The sequence below is a fragment of the Spermophilus citellus genome (assembly GCF_964194105.1).
Source record: "Spermophilus citellus genome assembly, chromosome: 4".
Classification (NCBI taxonomy): Eukaryota; Metazoa; Chordata; class Mammalia; order Rodentia; family Sciuridae; genus Spermophilus; species Spermophilus citellus.
In genome coordinates this window covers 137,397,005-137,415,295 of record NC_138185.1, presented here as the reverse complement: position 1 = coordinate 137,415,295, position 18,291 = coordinate 137,397,005, and the positions used below count along the sequence as shown (strand labels likewise).

Here is an 18,291-nt window from a genome sequence, read left to right as displayed (position 1 = left end):
TCAGTTCTAAAATCTTTCATGTCCACTCAGATCACTGGAAGGTGTAAAAAGAATTTTTTATTAGAAATATCTACGGGGTTGGAGATAAAAGATGTGGGGAGAGGGTAATCCACACTCCCCACCATAACTGGGGTGTGAGAGAATGGCTTCTGGTCCCAAAGACCAAAGGCTGGGAGTAGCTAGGCTCTTCCCCAAGAGGCCTGGGGCTGGTTTCTAGCATAAAAGTCCAGTGCTGCCAGGACTGCCCTGAGACAGGTCCAGACATACAGCACAGACTGCAGGGGAAAAGAGGCTACTGGACTAACAAGGCACTAGAAGCCTGGAAAGGGGTACAGGGAGGAGCAGTTGCTAAGAACAGTGCCTGAGTCCTCAATCAGGGTCCCTTGGGACCCAAGAGCCATAGGTGGGATTCCAAAGATTCTGAGGTTGGAGACCTCGGGATTTGAGGGGCTTGAGGCCAGAGGACAGGTGAGGAACAAGAGGCCTCCTTCCCCAGTGTTTCAAATTCTCTGGACTCAGGTCCTGGGGTTGTGGGGATCTTAGGCCCTCCAAGGACCTGTTCCCCAGGCCAGAAGCCCCTTCATCCTCCAGAGTGGGCTTCAGTTCTATTGGCAGTGGTGAATTAAGCACATCAGGGTCCTGTAACGGGAAGATAGGGGAACAGTGGGCCACAGAGTAGTTTTGGGGCTTTCTTCCTGACTCACAAGGCCAAGCTGGTCAGAGGGGTTATGGGGAAAAGCGTTATTAAGAGGCATACCTGAGTACAGTATTGAAGGCGCTCCAAGATGCTGGCAAAGTTGGGGCGGAGTTCAGGTTGATGCTGCCAACACTGGGTCATGATGCGGTACCTGGAGGAAGGCAGGAATTTGTGGCCACAATGGTCTCTAGAGACCTCCCTTCCTGGGTAGCGCTCTAAACTCACACAGGTCCTGGACAGCCCTGAGGAGGGTCCATCCGGCTCCCTGAAATGATGAAGTCCAGCACCTCTTGGTTGGTATGCCCAGGGTAGGGCATGTAACCCAGTGAGAAGATCTCCCAGAGCAGTACCCCAAAAGACCTGCATTGTAAGTCGGAGAGACAAGTGAGGCCCATCAGGTCCAACCAACCCTTCCCACAAACCAGGCAGCCACCGAAGGACAGGATTAGTTTCAAAGCAGGGTAGAAAAGTGCAAGGGAGAATATCTTATCACCAGGAGTCTGTCTTTGATGTGAAGATCCCCTCCAGAAGGGCCTCTGGGGGCATCCATTTGACTGGGAGCAAGGCCTGCCCTGCCTTACGATAATAATTGGCCCTACAGGAGGGAGGAGAGTGACAAGTTGTTCAAATACCATCAAGGTGCTGTTAAACCCCCTTGGAGTAGCAGTTTCCCATTTCCCCAGGCTTCACACCGGTAGATATCTCTTGCCATCCCAAAGTCCCCAATCTTGGCAACACGGCTGGGCCCAGTGCAGCTCAGCAGACAGTTCCTGGCGGCAATGTCCCTGTAGAATAGGGCAAAAGATCTCTTTCAGAATTGAGAAGCTCTGGCCCTTCCTGATCTATTTCCTTAAAAGTTATGTGCAAGAGTTATTCCTTGGGGAATGAGTTGGGCTGGGAGTCCTCTGAGCCAGGATTGCTCCTAACCTGTGGATGAAGCGATTTTCCTCAAGGTAGTGGCAGCCCTGGGCTATGTCCTGGGCCAGCTGCAGCAGGTCCTGCATGGCCAGAGGTGATGGCTGACCCTGGATCAGGCAAAGGACACATCAGTCCATGCAAGTCTGTGGACACATGTGACAGAGTCTTGAGAGGGCTGGAGGGCTGGAAGTAATGTCTCACCAGGTTGGGACGATTCTGCCTCAGGAAACTCTTCATGTCCCCTCCAGACATCAGTTCCAGCAGAATGAGGCGAGGCACAGCCCTGAGGCTGAGCCCCACACAGCGCACGATGTTCTGATGGCTGAACTTGCTGAATCAAGTAGTGCACATACCCCATCACCAGCAGGGAGAGAAACATGTTCTAAGTTCTGCACAAATGCAGAGGGCCCTGTGTCCCTAAATATGCTACCTCTTAACCCCAAAGTGCAGGGGAGGCCATTTCTGCAGGTGAAACTGGGCTTTCCCACCTCTATGCACAAGCCCCAGGGGCACCTGATGATGAGCGCCTCCATGAGAAAATCCAACTCATCCTGATGAGAGCAGAGATCTGGCAGAGTCTGGGGAGGAAAAGCAAAGTTCTGAGTTCCTCTGGAAACCATGAGTGCAGTTCACCATAGCTCTAGCAATTGTCCATCCTTCTGTGGTGCCCTGTTCTCCTACAACCAACCAGAAGCCCTACCCCCTCACCTTGATTGCCACCTGTAGGGGGCTGGAGTCCCCAGGAAGGCCAATTACCAATCCCTCATACACTTCCCCAAAGGCACCATGGCCCAGGGCTCTGCAGGAAGACAGGTTGGAAGAGAGTGGGTAGCTGACACAGAGAAGGGTCACAGAGGGTTAACTGCTTTGTCCCATTATGTACCCTGATGACCCTATTTGACCTCTCTCTGCATCATGGATGTCTCCAAGCACAAGCCCTAGAAGAGTGGTGCTAACTCACACAGAGCTGAGGCAGAGAGCAGACAAATGGAATGGGAGTTGGGGTGGAAGGCTGTGATAAGGCCTTTTATTTTATTTTTTTCCTTTGACTGGGGATTGAACCCAGGGTGCTTTACCACTGAGCTATATCCCTGGTCCTTTTTATTATTATTATTATTATTAATCTTGAGACAGGGTCTTGCTAAGTTGCTAAGGCTAGCCTCAAATTTGTGATCCTCCTCCCTAAGCCTCCCAAGTTGCTAGGATTACAGGTGTGTGCCCCCACTCCAGGAGATGAGGCCTTCACTTATGGTGCTGCAAACACCCTGGAAGGGTGGCAATCCTTGGGCTCCAGAAGAGTCATATTCTAAGATCCTTATCACTCCAGAATTGGGGCAGAGAGCTGATCCTGCCCTCTTTCCTTTTACAGCTTGTATGGGCCTTCATCTCCCTACACAAGAGGTGTAAATTGATTGCTCAAATGCACTATAATTGATCCATAATCTACCACAGGATGAAGAGGATCAGAGGTGGGGATTCAGAGCACAACAGTTTTCAGAAAGTGGTGGAGGACTCACCTGAGCAGAGTGACATTGGCTGGGGAAACCTCGGTGAGCCCTGGGGGCAGAGGCCACGACTGGGTCAGACCAAGCCCTACCTGGCAGTAATAGGGATTGGGGGCTGTCCTGATGGCAGAGGTTCGAAGCTTGCTCAGCTCAAGCTCAGGATCTGGCCGCCTGGACCCCCATAGGCCCTGCCACTTCTTCTGGTTCACTGAGAATAGGAAGAACACAGGTATTCCCTGTACTTGTCCATCAATCCTACTCTGCCTCCCCCTGCCTAGGACACCTTCCAGTTGCCCATTCAAGTAGATGTTTTCCCCAGGCCTCTCCAGCTGTTTCTACTCTTTGAAAACCAGAGGAGTCTGCTGGAGGGGAAAAGGGGTTCTGAAGTCAGTCACATATGACCCTGGGACCCATTACAGCCCATCACGGCTCAGTGGAGAAGGGGTAGCACTGGATCAGCCATACCAACTAGATGCTCCGTACCCAAAATCAGGACCCCACACACCATGAGGAGGCTCAGTATCAAGGTCACCACTACAGCCACCATCAGAACCAGTGGGCTTGAGGGGGTTGGCAGGTCTAGAAAGAAAGAGAAAACTTCAACGGGAAGTTCCATGTCCCTCTACCCTTAAGTCTTAACCATGCTTCAAAACTCAGCTCAGTGTAAACTTTTCCACAATGACATTCCCAATTATTCTAGACAAAAGCAAACTCTCCCTCTTGAGAACCCCTAAAACACTTGACACCTCCCATTGCAACTGTCATTTTTAGATATATATCTATATATCTATTTCTAAATATCCATCTCACCTCCCACACTGGCCTACACACTTCTTGAAGGCAGAGCAAGCACTGATCCATCTGCAATCCCCTGCCTAGTATCTGTCACAGTGCCTGGCACTCATCAGGCATCTATATCATCTTTCCCAGTGCTCTGCTGCTCCTCTCAGCCTGAAACCCAGAAGTTCAGACCTGGAAAAAAAGGCAAGACATACCTCTGCAAGTGATGTTATCCACAGCTAGCTCCATGCCTTCTGGGCACATGCATTCAGTCAAATGGAGCTCAGCCTGCCACTGGCAGTCTTTCAAAGAACAATGACTGCAATTGTAGTGCCTTCGGATTTCCACCTCTCCATGGTTCTCTATGACTATGAATAAAATAACTGATATGGTGTGGTGGGGATGAGGATTGTGAAAGGAGTTTGGGGGCATAGGTCTTTTTCCAACCATGTGGTTAATTCTCCCCCAGGAGTTTATTATATCTATCTATCTATCTATCAGTACTGGGGATTGAACCCAGGGGCACTTAACTACTGAGCCACATCCCAGCCCTTTTTATTTCTTTATTTTAAGATAGGGAACTCTTTAAGTTGCTTAGGGCTTCACTATGTTGCTGAATTTAAGGTTGGCCTTAAATATGTGATCCTGCCTCAGATTCCCGAGTCACTGGAGTTACAGGCGTTCACTACTATACCTGGCTAGCGCAGGAGTTTAGAGCAAGGAGTAGCATTAAGTACCCAGGGCAGAGGGGGAGCCTGGAGGACTTCTGTCAAGCCTGAATATTCCCAATTCTGGGACCCTTGATTCCCCAGGTATTTGAATAGATTTCATAGCAAGAGGATACTTGACAAGCATTCCAGAATGTCCATACTGGTATCACAACCAATAGCCCACAACAATGTCGTTCACAGTACAGAGCTGGTGAGGGGTGGGGGCCCATACCTGCCAGAGGCTGCAGGTAGAGTTCACTGCTGGGGTGTATGAAAGATACCCCATCTTCCCCATCAGCCCAGAAGATGTCAGTCTCTGAGGCATCACCCCCTAGAAATTAAGAGTGATAGAAGGTTTGAATACAAAAAGAGTAGAGTGAGGGTGGGGGGAGGAAGGGGCACACAGCTGCCTCATAGATGGGAAGCTGGAATCTCCCTCCTGGTGGAAACCCCATTGTCCCCTACTCTGTAGCCTTGCCATCCAGGTGCTAATTTGAGCCAATCAACATATGCACTACTTACATGACTTATTTTTTTGTGGGAGAACACCTAAAATATATTCTCTTATTTATTTAAAAAAATTTTTTTCTCTTTGGGCTGGGGTTGTGGCTCAGCAGTAGAGCGATTGCCTAGTACATGAGAGGCCCTGGGTTCCATCCTCAGCACCACATAAAAATAAATAAATAAAATAAGGGTATTGTGTCCATCTACAACTAAAAAAATTAATATTTAAAAATTTTTTTTCTTAGATTTAGGTAGACACAACACCTTTGTTTTATTTTATTTATTTTTATGTGGTACTGAGGATTGAACCCACACATGCTAGGAGAATACTCCACCACTGAGCCACAACCCCAACCCTTATTTATTTTTATTCATTTATTTTTGTAGTACTGGGGATAGAACCCGAAAGGCACTTTACTGATAAGCTACATCCCCAGAACATCTTATTTCTTGAGACAGGGTCTTGAAATAATTGCCACTTAAACTTGCTAAGTCTAGCCTGGAACTTGGAATTCTCTTGCTACAGCCTCCTGAATCCCTGGGATTACAGGCCAGCACCACTAGCACCTGACTACTCTCTTAGCCATATTGTAGAATACATTGCTATTAACTTTAGTCACATGTTCTGCAGTAGATCTCGAACTTATTCTTCTTAACTGAAGTTTTATATCCTTTGACCCCATCTCCCCACTCCAACCCTTATAATTTGCATTTCCAACAACTTTATTGGTGCTGAGGCCATTGCTTCAGGGAATCACATAAAATTTTCACCTTAAACTATTTCTGCTGGGTGGGGTGGTGCAGACCTGTAACCCCAGCTGCTAAGGAGGCTGAGGCAGAGGAATGCAAGTTCAGAGCCAGCCTGGCAACTAAATGGCTCTAAGCCATTTAGCAAGACCCTGTTTCAAAATAAAATAAAATAAAAGGGCCGGGGATGTGGCTTAGTGGTTAAGCATCCCTGGGTTGAATCCTTGGCACCAAAACAAAAATGAACAAACAAAACAAACAAACAAAAAAACTATTCCTGTCTTTCTGCCTCCTGGCTCAGCTTGCTCTCTCAGTGAGTTCTAAATTCCACAGACTGCTTCAGCACAAGGAGAGGACTTGTGATGGAAAAGGTCCTGGATTAAACTGCAATTCTAGGGGAGACCTGTGGCATGTATGATTTGCAATTGATTTGACCTCCTTTTCTAAGAGCTCCTGCTCTGGTCTGGCACAATTAAGCTAGGAGCCTTTCCCACCTATCCTAAAAAGCCTGTTCCCAGCATAGAGGCCCTCCACAAGGATGCACCTACCCCGGTAGCCACCGCCTCCTCCACCGGCAGTGCAGGCCCCGCCACCGCCCCCGAAGCCGCCGACTGCGGCCCAGCCGAGTGTAGCCCTGGCCTCGGCACATCCCTGGCCGCCCTCTGCCCCTTCCTTCAGTGAGCGGCCAGACTGCGGAGAGCGGGCCTGTGACGTCCAGCCGCCCCCTCCACCTACAGAGCGACAGCAGGATGATTGGCAGTGGGGGGTGGGGAGTAGCCCCCTTGCCCGTGGTGGTCCCGCGCCCTCACCTGCCGCCCCTCCTCTCCCGCCGCTCCCTGGCGCCGCCGACCGGTTTTCCAGTTTTTCTGGGGCGGCCTGAGTCCGGGCTCGGTCCTGCCGCCTCAGGTAGGCCCGACCGCCGCCTCCAGCAGCCACCAGCAGCGGCTCCAGCTCGCCGGCGCGTAGCTATGGGGCCAGCAGCGCGTTTAGAGAGGGCGCCTTCCCTGCCGTCGAGGAAGGACTCCGGCGGGGCGAGAGCTCCCGCTCCAGGGCCAGAGAAGAGCATGGGCTTCCTGCTGCGCCCAGGTATAAAGGGACCTCAAGGGATGAAGTAGAGCTCGTGCGTGTGAGCCCCGGGTAGGAGGACAGGGCCCTCAACGCTGGGCTGAAGGGCAAGCGTGGCCAGCACCGGCCATAGCACGTACCCGGAAGACGTAGGTGGCGCCCCCTCCACCCCCACCACCTCCCGCCCAGTGCTGCGACCCCCGGACTCTTTCGGTTTCATCGGCCGCCGCCGTGTGCTCTTCAGTGGACTGAGACTCTCCAAGACAGACGAGTTGGCTCTCCGGGCTACCCTGCGAGAGCCGGGGGCAAAATCAGCCTGACCTGGGACCCTCAGATCGCTGAGGTGTCTGAGCACCGAGGAAGGAATGCCCCGATGGCCGCCCCGATGGCCACCCCCATGACACCCATCCCCTGTCCTAGACACTCGAACCACCTTTTTCCTTCTGGATCCACTTACTCCTGGACAGGCGTCCTCTCCCTGCTGCCCCACTAGGATATACAGCTGCTCCCCACGACCAAGGGAGAAGATCCCTGAGACGAAGACGCCATGCGCCCGCGACAGGTGGTTCTTGGCGCCCTTGCCGCCTGCGGCTCCGTAGGCTGAGATCCTGAGGGAAGAGGGCGCTGAGTCCCTGGCCTTTGGTCCGGGAGATCTCCAAACTTTCTTATCCAAGGAACTTAGAAACTGTAGTAGACTCTGAAGGGATGGGAAGACTAGGTTCGCACACCAAAACGTTAGATTTTGAATATATTTTAATGGAGATGGCAGGAGGCTCAAGCCCCCGTTGGCGCCGCTGCTGATTAGGGGCAATCATCTCGGCCATACTAGGCTCCAAAGTACATGCTAATTCAGTGACTATGGCTACTCTTCCCGTGGTCCATTGGAAGGAGATACAGTCAAGGTCGCCACGTTAGTTATTGCAGCAGAATACTCTAAAATGCAATGTGATGGATGGGCACGTGGCCTTTTTTTCTGTTACTGTAAAACCCCAGACTAGCAGGTCACCACCACCTCTACCCATCCCCAACACTTACAGATACTGGCCGGTGCCTGGCGCCCGCCACAGCTGCACTCCTTTCAGAGGCCCTTCGGCCCCCACGGTCACCATCACGCTGGTCCCCTCGTATGCCCAATCACATTGTGTTTGTGTGGGGCCCCATCGGCCGCTGGCCCCGCAGGTGGAGAACAGCCAAGGACCCTCGATGCCTGGGAGCAGGGAGTAAGGAAAGGGTTGTTGAGCCCCTGGCCAGGCCTAGGGGTCTGAGATTATTGAATGGAAGAACCCGCGGAGCTCACCTAGAGAATTTGTGGGGGAATCTGGCTCTAATCTGTTAGGCGGGGCGGCCACTTTCGAGTCCCAGGGGCTTGGAATTGGTAGCGGCAAGGGCGAGGATGGAAGAAAAGGCGCCTGGGACCCGGCGCTGCAGCAGAGAATGGCGCCTGAAATGTGGCAGGGAAACAGAGGGGTTGGGAAAGGGCGTAGGATATTAATCCGGCAGGGCTGGGGGTTAAAGAGAGACAATAACCCCTCTACGGCTCTTCGCGGCCACACCCCTAAACACTGCCCAGCCGTGCACACTGAAGCCTGGAAGCCGGCAATAACCCAACTCGGTCGCCAAAGCCTCGCGGGTTGCCCGCTGATCACCTCTACCAGGTTCTCCCCTCAAGAGTCCTTCCCCCTGAATAACTGAGCCCGGTTCTGCAGCCCTCCCCGCTTTTCTTTACTTAGATTAGAGGCCCTACTCCCAGGCAGTGCTAACACACCAGGGCTTGTTCCTGGTTCCCAAGATGCGCGATAGGATCCTAGGATTTGGGCGCGTCTGGCGCTTCTCCGCTGCACTCCACAAACGTGGAGAGTTTTAGCCGCGAAGGTCCAAAGCCTCGGTAAGAACCACTACGCCCTGGTCTGTCGCGAACGCTGTCCCCAAGTCTAGGAAGGTGCCTCTGGTGAGCTCGTTCCTTGACCGCCAGACAGCACTTACCCGCAGCTCCGAGCCACAGCAGCAGAGGGCCGGAGCAGCCCATAGCAAGTTCAGTCCACCCCCGCTGATGTTGAAAGCTCAGAACTTGCTACCACAGCAGGCAGCATAGGGTAGTGTCCAGCGGTTGGTGAGACACCCCCGGGATCTATTGTCTGTGGCCACGCCTACTTCAGACCCCAGAATGTGAAAGGAGGAAAGGGCGGGACGTGTGGGCAGTTAGGTCTCCGTGCTTCCGGGAAGAGCCTTGTGGAACCCCCACCCTGGGGCTGTCTCCAGATCATAGAGTATGCGTCTGGCTGCCCCAGGGGCTTGTGGTGGTTTTGAGATAGGGGAGGAAATGCCCCCATGCCCACCCTTTTGAGACAACAGCCTAAAAGGCAGCTAGCCACAACCCAAGCACTCAGTAGGGGCTTCTAGGTTTCTAGGGATAGGAGCAATGGGGACTGTGCTGCCATGGTGATGATGGTGGTGGTGTGTATGTATACCGCATGGGAAGTACTTTCTCTTTAAATTGCCCCGACTGGGCATGATGGTGCATGTTTGTAATCCAAGCAATTTGGGAGGCTGAGGCAGGAGAGTAACAAGTTCAAAGCCAGCCTCAGCAATTTAGCCACACCCTAAGCAATTTATCCAGACCCCATCTTAAAAAATAAAAAGGGCTGAGGGTGTAGCTCAGTGATAAAGCCCCGTAGATTCAATCCCCAGTACAATAGGATACAATACAATAAACTGCCCAAATAAGGCTGGGCTTGGTGGTACAGGCCTGTAATCCCAGCAACTCAGGAGGCTGAGGCGGGAGAATTGCCAAGTTGGAGACCATATTAGCCCAGTGATAGGGCACCTGTGGGTTCAATTCCCCAGTACCAGGGAGAGTGGGGGAACTGCATCAAGTAAGGAGGCATCATTACTTGTCTTTACTTAACTTTCAGTGCCTTTGTGACTGCAAGGCTGAACCTCCCTGATACCCTCAAAATACAATTCTATTGCCCTTTAACTCTGTGCATATCTTTGTACTGTGAGGGGGTAAAGACTAGACAGGATGTCCTAAGACCTGAGCACTAGTATTACAACATTAATCAATGGATAAGACAGCACAGGCTACAACTGCTCTGAGATGGTATCCCCACCATCTGGAAAGTCATATGAAGAAACTGCTCTGTAAACAAGGTACCTGTACAGGTGGGAGGGCCACTCAGCTTCAGCCTTCAGGTGGTTGTGTGTACTGAGTCTTCAATCTGTTGCTCAAAATGCAACTTAAAAGACTGAGACCTCTGTTTAATATAAAACATCTAAAAAGCAGTTTAGCTACTTGGTAAAGTCTGATTAAGTAGTACTAGTTATAGCCACAAAATGATTTTTATAAAAACTCTGGGCTCTATGTCCCAGTTAACTCTGTAGATATCCCATTATGAGATAAGAGAATTTACTTCACAAGATCCCTGTAAAACCAGATTCTTGAACTGTGGTTGGTCCAGGACAGTAGCATCAGTATGACTTGGGAATTTGCTAGAAATGCATATACTTGGCCCCATCCTAGACCTACTGAAGTCTAAAACTCTGGCAGTAGAGCCCAGCAATATTTATTTACTTATTTGTAGTACTGGGGATTGAACCCAGGGTGCTTTACCACTGAGCTACATCCCCAGCCCTTCTTTATTTTGGAATAGGGTCTAGCTAAGTTGCTGAGGCTGACTTCAAACTTGCAATCTTCCTCCTGCCTCACCATCCCCAGGTAGCCAGTATTATAGGCTGCACCACTATGCCTGGCAGCAATCTGTTTTAATCCACCCCCTAGGTGATTTTTATCACTCAGGCTTGAAAACCATTGCTATATGCAGATACAATGGCTGCTTAATAAAACCTATTGGCTGGGCATGGTGGCACACACCTGTGATCCCAGCAACTCAGGAGCCTGAGGCAGGATGACCTCCTGTTCAATGTCAGCTTCAGAAATTTAGCAAGTTCCTGAGCTAACCCTGTCTCAAGAAAAAAAAAAAAAAAAAAAGAAAGAAAGAAAGAATGGGGATGTGGCTCAGTAAGCTCAGTGGTAAAGCAGCAGTTGATGGAAATAGGATGATACAGAGACTTATGCTTATCACATTAAGGATACCTATACTCCTAGTAGATTGCTGGGAGTGTTCAAGAAATACCCTCATTCCCAAAAGCAATGCTCTGGGCTTGCCCTACCCAGGAACTAAGACACACATTCTTGCCATCCCCAGTTGTGGACTGTTCTCACCTCCCACTCATGATTTTTTTTTTTTTCTTTTTGGACTGGGGATTGAACTTGGTGGTGATTTACTACTGAGCTGCATCCCCAAATCTGTTAATTGTTTACTTTGAGACAGGATCTCACTAAATTGCCCAAACTAGCCTTGAAATTGTGACCCTCCTAGCCTCCCACTTTCGATTCTTTCCTCACCTCTTTGGAATAACACCCTTTGATACCAACTCTGAACTAACATGATTAAGATCAGTCCAAATCAGCCAGGACCTAAAAAAGAATTTATTTCAATGCACAACATAGTAGGTGAGATGTATGTAGAATGTTTTATCTCAAAAGGGGAGGGTATGGGCTGGGGATGTGGCTCAAGCGGTAGCGCACTCGCCTGGCATGCGAGCAGCCCGGGGTTCGATCCTCAGCACCACATACAAACAAAGATGTTGTGTCCGCTGAAAACTAAGAAATAAATATTTAAAAATTCTCTCTATAAAAAAAAAAGGGGGGGGTAAACAACTAAGTCACCCTTCACTAGCAGCACAGGCCCTCAGAAGCCCCAGATCCTGCGCTCCAGGTACCAGGATGTAATGGTAAGGACCATTCTGTTCAAAAAAAGCTCAAATAACATGCTCTCAGGACAGGAAGCTTTCTGTTCCTTTGTGTCTTGCTTCCTCTAGGAAGTGATGCTTTTCTGTCCAACCAGGTGTCCACTGGTAAGCCCCTGGAGAATGTATCCATCTTCCCATCTGTAGCAACTGTCCTAGGTCTCTGATACTCCATTTTGTAGTACACCTGAGGCCATTCTCTGGAGGTGCTGCTGCCGCAGTGGGGGCAACTGGGAATAGAGCTCAAAGCCCTCTGGGAGGCTGGAACTGGGAAGCTTATAATGCAGGAGGTGCTGCCGGAGACACTGTAGGAGAGAAGAAACATTATGAAGTGTGTAGTGAAATCCTGTTGTGGTCTCTGTCCATAAAACCCTCTCATCTCCCACCCTTTTAATGGCCCCAACCCTACCTCATCTGCTAGCAGCCAAGTTCTCCGCAGCATACTTCTTTGGACAGCTTTCACTTCATCCTAGAAACACAATAGGGAGAGGTGGCACCAAACCAAAGGCCAGAACTCACCGCTGGCCTTGCTTGACCCTCATCTCCTCTATAGCTGGCCTAGAGGCAGCTCAATTGCTAGCTCCCTTCCTCCCTCTGAAGATAGGGATGTAACTTACTGAGCTCTTTGGGTCCTGGGAGAAGATGAAGCTATTGACATGAGCCACAGCTACAGCATAGAGTACAGGACACCAATGTGGACGGAGTGCACCAGTAACAAGAGTCCTGAAGTAGAGCTGAAGGAGGGCCAGGTTGTCTTCGGGAGGGCCCGTATAGCACTCCAGGGACACTGGCAACTATGACAGGGGAAACAATGTGCTGAGGAGAAGGACGGGAATGTGTATCACGAAACAACATGGTAGATGGTTGGTGGGCACATGCAAACCCAATCATGAGGGTAGAGATAAGGTCCTGGATTCATCTTTCTCTAGCACATGAAGGTTAAAGACTAAAGAGCAGAGCAGCAACTGAGAAGTAGTTGTGAATTTCTACTGCCTAGCACATATTATTTAATGAACGTAAAACTTTTTTTTTTATTTTGGGGGTGGTAGGATAAAACCCAGGGCCTACTTTGTGTTAACTTCCTCACAGGCATGTAGATTTTTTCAGATTTTTTGTTATTTTAAGGAACCATGTATAAGTAGCATTGTACACAAACTTTATCTAAGTAATCATTTCTCTCTCTCTCTTTTTTTTTTTTTTTTTTGTACCAGGGATTGAATCCAGGGGCACTTAACCACTGAGCCACATTCTCAGCCCTTTTGATTTTGAGACAGGGTCTCATAAAGTTGCCTAGGGCCTTGCTAAATTGGTGAGGCTGACTTTGAACTTGCAATCCTTCTGTCTCAGCCTCCCTAGCTACTGGGATTATAGGAATGTCCCACCACACTCAGCTATATAATCATTTCTGTGTGGAATTAATAACAACGTTTTAGAAAGAAAATTGTATCCAGACAACATGAACTTGTTTGTTTTGGTACTGGTGCTTACCACTGAGCCAATCCTCAGCCTGTTTTTTTTTTTTTTTTTTTTTTTAAATTAAACCTTTTTTTGGGCTGGGGATGTGGCTCAAGTGGTAGCGCGCTCGCCTGGCATGCGTGCGGCCCGGGTTCGATCCTCAGCACCACATACAAAGATGTTGTGTCCGCCAAAAACTAAAAAATAAATATTAAAAAAAATTCTCTCTCTCTCTCTCTCTCTCTCTCACTCTATCTTAAAAAAAAAATAAATTAAACATTTTATTTTTTAGTTGTGGGTGGACACAATACCTTTATTTTATTTTTATGGGTTGCTAAAGATTGAACCCAGTGTCTCACACATGCTAGGCAAGCACTCTACCTCTGGGCTACAACCTCAACACCCCCAGACTGTTTTATTTTTTATTTTGAGACAGGGTCTTGCTAAGTTTCTTAGGGCTTGTTAAACTAATGAGGTTGGCTTTGAATTTGCAATCCTCCTGCCTCTGCCTCCCAGGTTGTATACCATCATGTCTGCCTCAGAGAACATGAATTTTGATGGTTGGTAATATAATCAAGCAGTGAATATGATATTTACATGATATTTTTAAAGTTTTAAGTTTGGGTAAAGGATGTAACTTAGTGGTAGAGCACTTCTAATATGCACAAAAGGCCCTGGGTTTGATCCCCAGCACTGAAAAAAAAAAATTAAATGTTTATTTCTTATGTAAGAAATGCTTATCTTTTTTTTTTTTTTTTGATACCAGGGATTGAACTCAGGGGCACTAGACCACTGAGCCACATCCCCAGTCCTATTTTGTATTTTATTAAGAGACAGGGTCTCAGGGCTGGGGTTTTGGCTCAGCAGTAGAGTGCTTGCCTCCCATATGAGGCACTGGGTTCGATCCTCAGCACCACATAAAAATAAATATATTTAAAAAAAAAAAAGATAAAAGATCTTAAAAAAAAAAAAGAGAGCGACAGGGTCTCACTGAGTTTAGCTTTGAACTTGCGATCCTTCTGCCTCAGCCTCCTGAGTTATCATGGTAATGTTAATTGAAAAGTTCATTATACAAGCCAAGCATGGTGGTGTATGCCTATAATCCCAGTAGCTTGGGAGACTGAGGCAGGAGGATCACGAGTTCAAAGCCAGCCTCAGCAATGGCAAGGTGCTAAGCAACTCAGTAAGACCCTGTCTCTAAAGATCGAGTGCCCCTAACTTTAATCCCCAGTACAAAAAAAAAAAAAGAGTTCATTATACAGTGATACTATTTTTATAAAAATATATATGCATAGAAAAAGAACTAGAAAAAGATTAAAAAAAATGGTTACCACTGGAGGCTGGGGCTCAGGAGTAGTGCATTTACCTGGTATGTGTGAGGCACTGGGTTCAATTCTCAGCACCACATGTAAATAAATAAATAAATAAATAAAATAAAGGTCTATCAACATTTAAAAAAAAAAAAGGTTAGCACTGGGTAATGGGATTATGGATGACTAAAATGTGCTAACTCTTAAAAATAATTTTATTTATATTTCTTTAGTTCCTTTTATATAAAAAAATGTATTATATACAATGTTTTGTATATAAAACCTTTTTTTTGGTACTGGGGATTAAACCCAAGAGCATACTACTATTGAGGTACATCCTTGGCTCTCAGCCCTTTTAGTTTTTTATTTTGAGATGGATTCTCACTGAGTTGGTGATACTAGTCTGAAATAGTAATTCAATTGCAATCCTCCTCCTTAACCTTTCAAGTAGCTGGGAGGTAAAATTAAAATACTTATCTTTTAATTTTATCATAATAAGATATAATAAAAATAAAATATTTTAAAAAATATTTTTAGCTGTAGATGGACACAATACCCTCCCTCCCTCCCTCCCTCCCTCCCTCCCTCCCTTCCTTCCTTCCTTCTTTCTTTCTATGTGGTGCTGAGGATCAAACCCAGTGCCTCACATGTGTGAAGCAAACACTCTACCACTGACCTACAACTCCAGCCCTAAAAAACAAATCTTAAAAAAGAGATCTAATTAGTAACTATAATTTGTAAGTTTAACTCCTTAATCTGAGGTTTGAGGCCCTCCAGGACTCTGTTTCTTAGCCTTGTTTCTAACACGTTCCCCAAAGAAATCTCTCCTCCCTCCCTGTGCCCTGTCATATTCTTTCCTGCCTTTTTTATTTTTGTTTTGTGATACTGGGATTGAACCTAGGGGTGCTTTTCCACTAAGTTATATTCTCAGCCCTTTTTTATTTTTTATTTTGAGACAGGTTATTGCTAAGTTGCTCAGGCTGACCTTGAGTTTGTGATCCTTCTGCCTCAGCCTCCTGAGTTGTTAGGATTAGAGGCCTGGGCTAGGTTCTGCCTCTGGATTTTTAGTTATGTTATTCCACCAGGAACATCCTGTCCAAGTTTTTCTTTTTTTCTTTTTTTTAGTTCTCGGCGGACACAACATCTTTGTTGGTATGTGGTGCTGAGGATCGAACCCGGGCCGCACGCATGCCAGGCAAGCGCACTACCACTTGAGCCACATCCCCAGCCCCTGTCCAAGTTTTTCAACAACTCAAATTCTATCTAACCTTCAAAGACTTCTCCTATGAGAAATCGCCTCTGATCTTTCCCTTCTCTGAATCCTTACTTAATACCTAGGAATCTGGATAATTCAGAACTATGGGCTTTTACCAAATTTCTTTTTATCTTTTTACCCTATGAGCAAGAAGCTATGCTCTTGGGGCTGGAGTTCTGGCTCAGCAGTAGAACACTTACCTAGCATATGCGAAGTGCTGGGTTCAATCCTCAGCACCACATAAAAATAAAAAAACAAATAAAATAAAGGTATTGTGTCTAACTATAATATATATATAAAAGCCATGCTTTGTTAATAATAATGAATATTGGGGCTAGGGATTTAGCTTAGTCGGTAGAGTGTTTGCCTCGAATGCATAAGGCCCTAGATTCAGTCCCAAGCACCACAATAAACAAACAAATAAATAAATAAAAGAATGAATACAATTATATGCCAGATGCCTTGTTAAACCCTTTTTGTGGATTCTTCTAATTTGCTTAAGCCCACGGAGTTATAACAAACCTGAGGACCATGAAAGCTCCCACTGCTCAGGTCTCCCCCCAGGGCCCACTGTGGTGTGCCTTTGGCAGGCCCTGCTGGGCTGAGAAAGTACCTGATTCAGAGGCAGGCCCAGAGCTCTTAAGGCTCCCACGTGCTCTCCAAAGAGAGCAAGGCGCAAGGTGACACTGAATCGACGTTGCAGGGGAAGGAGGACTAGAGCTCCAAAGAGGTGATCCCCAAAAGAGACAGCTTCAAAATGCTCCAAGAAGCTGGCATACAGGTCAGGAAAAGAAGTCAGGCCAGGCAGTGGGCAGTCCAGGTTGAGGCTTGGTAGGACTTGAGGCTGACAGAGCCGGGCTAGGAGGGCTGCAACTAGACGCTGTACTGGGATCTCTCGGAATAGCTCACTGTCCACCAGGAACACACACATGAGCCGTGCCAGGCGGGCAGCAGGAGGCACAGTCCAGAGGGCCTCAGGGCGCCAGCTCTCTAGAACCAGCACCCACTGCAGGACCCGCATGGCTGTGCCCAGGGTGTCCACAGGAGGGACTCCTGAGGGAGTGTCGGAAGCTTGGTGATAGAGCTGAATCAGTGGCAGGAAGGGCCAGTCGGTAGGCAGCAGAGTCTCCTTAGGTACAGGTAGCAGCAGAGTTGAGACTTGCTGTAGGTCCCCTCGGTGCAAAGCCTGGGAGGCCAGAAGGCTGGCTCGGGCTGGTGAGCAGTGGGTCAGGTAGCAGCTGCGGATGCTGGGGAGGTCCTGGCAGGCCTGAACCAGAAGAGCTCCTCGCCCACACTGATGGTCCCCACTGCTCCCTAAGGAGAGTTGATCGGAGAAGTCAGCTGCCTCTGGACCCCCGGATGCATATTCTCTATAACAGGACCCAAAAGCCAAAAACAAGGGTTAGAACCACAGTACCCAGAAGGCTGTGCCAGCTCTTTAGGACTTCTCAGAGGATTCTAAATTCAATCCCACTCCTCTCTGCTCCTTGGATAACCTCCCACACAATGTTGTGTAGCAATTAAGAGAATAGATGCTGGAGCCAGCTGCTGAGGTGCACGTTCACATAAACTGTGCTTGTTCCCTTACAGTAAAATAGGGATAATAATAGACTCTTTCTATGTCATAGGTAAAATACTAAAAATACAGTTAAATACCTAAGGGAGTCCAGTTAGAGCTCACACTCATTAACTATTATATGCACACAGTTGGTTTATATGCCATTTTTAGCCATACAGTTGCACTGAAGTCTCACAATCATATTCTGGGGTAGTAACCTCATCTTTCTTTACTAATGAAGAAACAGTAGCTCAGACAAGTTAAGTATAATCCATAAATAAAAGAGAATCAAACCTAGGTCTCATGGCTTCCAATTCAGGCTGCTTTATTAACTATTGCTGCAGCATCTAAAAGAGTTGAGTTGCAGCATCTAAAAGAGTTGAGTTGATGCCCCCAACCCTGGACTTACGGGAGGAACTCCAGGCGGAACACACAGCTTAGCAGCAGCTCCTGAGCAAGGTATTCACTTCCGGGCAGCAGCCGGCTCAGCAGGGCCAAGGCCATAGCATGAAGAAGGGCAGTATTGGTGGTCAGCACTGGCTGGAATGCTGCCTGCGGAGAGAAAGGCAGTGTCATTCAGTGTGGGGAAGATAGAGGAGGGATCAAAGCAGAGAAGAGTGAGGGAGAGGACATAAGCAAGATGGAGGATATAGATCCAGAATAAATGGAATAAAGTAGGAGCCACATGGTCTGGCAGAAGCAGCACAAGTGCTAGAGAAGCATGGGTAGGTAACAGGGCAGAACCTGCAAACAAGGGGACCTACCGCTTTTTGGGCCAGGGAGAGCACCAGGTACTGCAGGTGGTACTCATGGCGCAAGGCCCATGCAGAGAATGGTGTGAGGTGTGGGGCAGTCCCAGGAGCCACGCACTGGAGGAAGTAGTTCTGGAGTCCTGGGGCAGCCAATACAGCAGCCAGCTGAGAAAAAACAAGTTTGTTCAGATCTAGAAATTGACTTCCAGCCACTCAGAGAAATGGG

At 48.2% G+C, this 18,291-nt stretch overlaps 2 protein-coding genes across 10 annotated transcripts in view; both read right to left on the bottom strand.

Annotated features, from left to right (window-relative positions):
- Window positions 1-96: 96 nt before the first annotated feature.
- On the bottom strand, window positions 97-9,046 carry LTK (leukocyte receptor tyrosine kinase). Of its 3 annotated transcripts, XM_081292426.1 has the most exons (20): window positions 8,910-9,046; window positions 8,224-8,367; window positions 7,962-8,133; window positions 7,384-7,534; window positions 7,067-7,216; window positions 6,671-6,827; window positions 6,410-6,592; window positions 4,843-4,941; window positions 4,116-4,268; window positions 3,604-3,699; window positions 3,133-3,328; window positions 2,324-2,414; window positions 2,129-2,193; window positions 1,817-1,946; window positions 1,625-1,722; window positions 1,390-1,482; window positions 1,191-1,292; window positions 923-1,057; window positions 758-848; window positions 98-639 (listed from the first exon to the last, which is right to left on the bottom strand). In XM_081292426.1, the coding sequence occupies exons 1-20, from the start codon at window positions 8,950-8,952 to the stop codon at window positions 370-372; spliced, it is 2,619 nt and encodes an 872-aa protein (XP_081148552.1). In that variant the 5' UTR covers window positions 8,953-9,046; the 3' UTR covers window positions 98-369. The 3 variants fall into 3 exon arrangements, with proteins under 3 accessions (XP_081148553.1, XP_081148554.1, XP_081148552.1); XM_081292427.1 differs by lacking the exon at window positions 6,410-6,592 and having other exon boundaries at window positions 97-639; XM_081292428.1 differs by lacking the exons at window positions 2,324-2,414; window positions 6,410-6,592 and having other exon boundaries at window positions 97-639; window positions 3,133-3,212.
- A 2,356-nt stretch (window positions 9,047-11,402) lies between these two features.
- RPAP1 (RNA polymerase II associated protein 1) overlaps window positions 11,403-18,291 on the bottom strand; it is a 28,150-nt gene continuing 21,261 nt past the window's right edge. For all 7 annotated transcript variants that reach the window (XM_081291252.1, XM_081291254.1, XM_081291253.1 and 4 more), the window contains 6 exons: window positions 18,078-18,230; window positions 17,723-17,865; window positions 16,369-17,125; window positions 12,353-12,529; window positions 12,145-12,204; window positions 11,403-12,040 (listed from right to left, as the gene is read on the bottom strand). In XM_081291252.1, coding sequence (XP_081147378.1) covers window positions 11,891-12,040; window positions 12,145-12,204; window positions 12,353-12,529; window positions 16,369-17,125; window positions 17,723-17,865; window positions 18,078-18,230 — 1,440 coding nt within the window. In that variant the 3' untranslated portion in view covers window positions 11,403-11,890. The remainder of the gene's footprint in view (window positions 12,041-12,144; window positions 12,205-12,352; window positions 12,530-16,368; window positions 17,126-17,722; window positions 17,866-18,077; window positions 18,231-18,291) is intronic.

Excerpts from the sequence above, each read along its gene's own strand:
- LTK (XM_081292426.1), bottom strand. The coding sequence starts at position 8,952 with ATGGGCTGCTCCGGCCCTCTGCTGCTGTGGCTCGGAGCTGCGG. Across the intron at positions 6,828-7,066 it reads GCGCCACCTACGTCTTCCGG|CTACGCGCCGGCGAGCTGGA; the intron begins GTACGTGCTATG and ends CTGGCCCCATAG. Across the intron at positions 1,723-1,816 it reads GGCAGAATCGTCCCAACCTG|GGTCAGCCATCACCTCTGGC; the intron begins GTGAGACATTAC and ends TGCCTGATCCAG.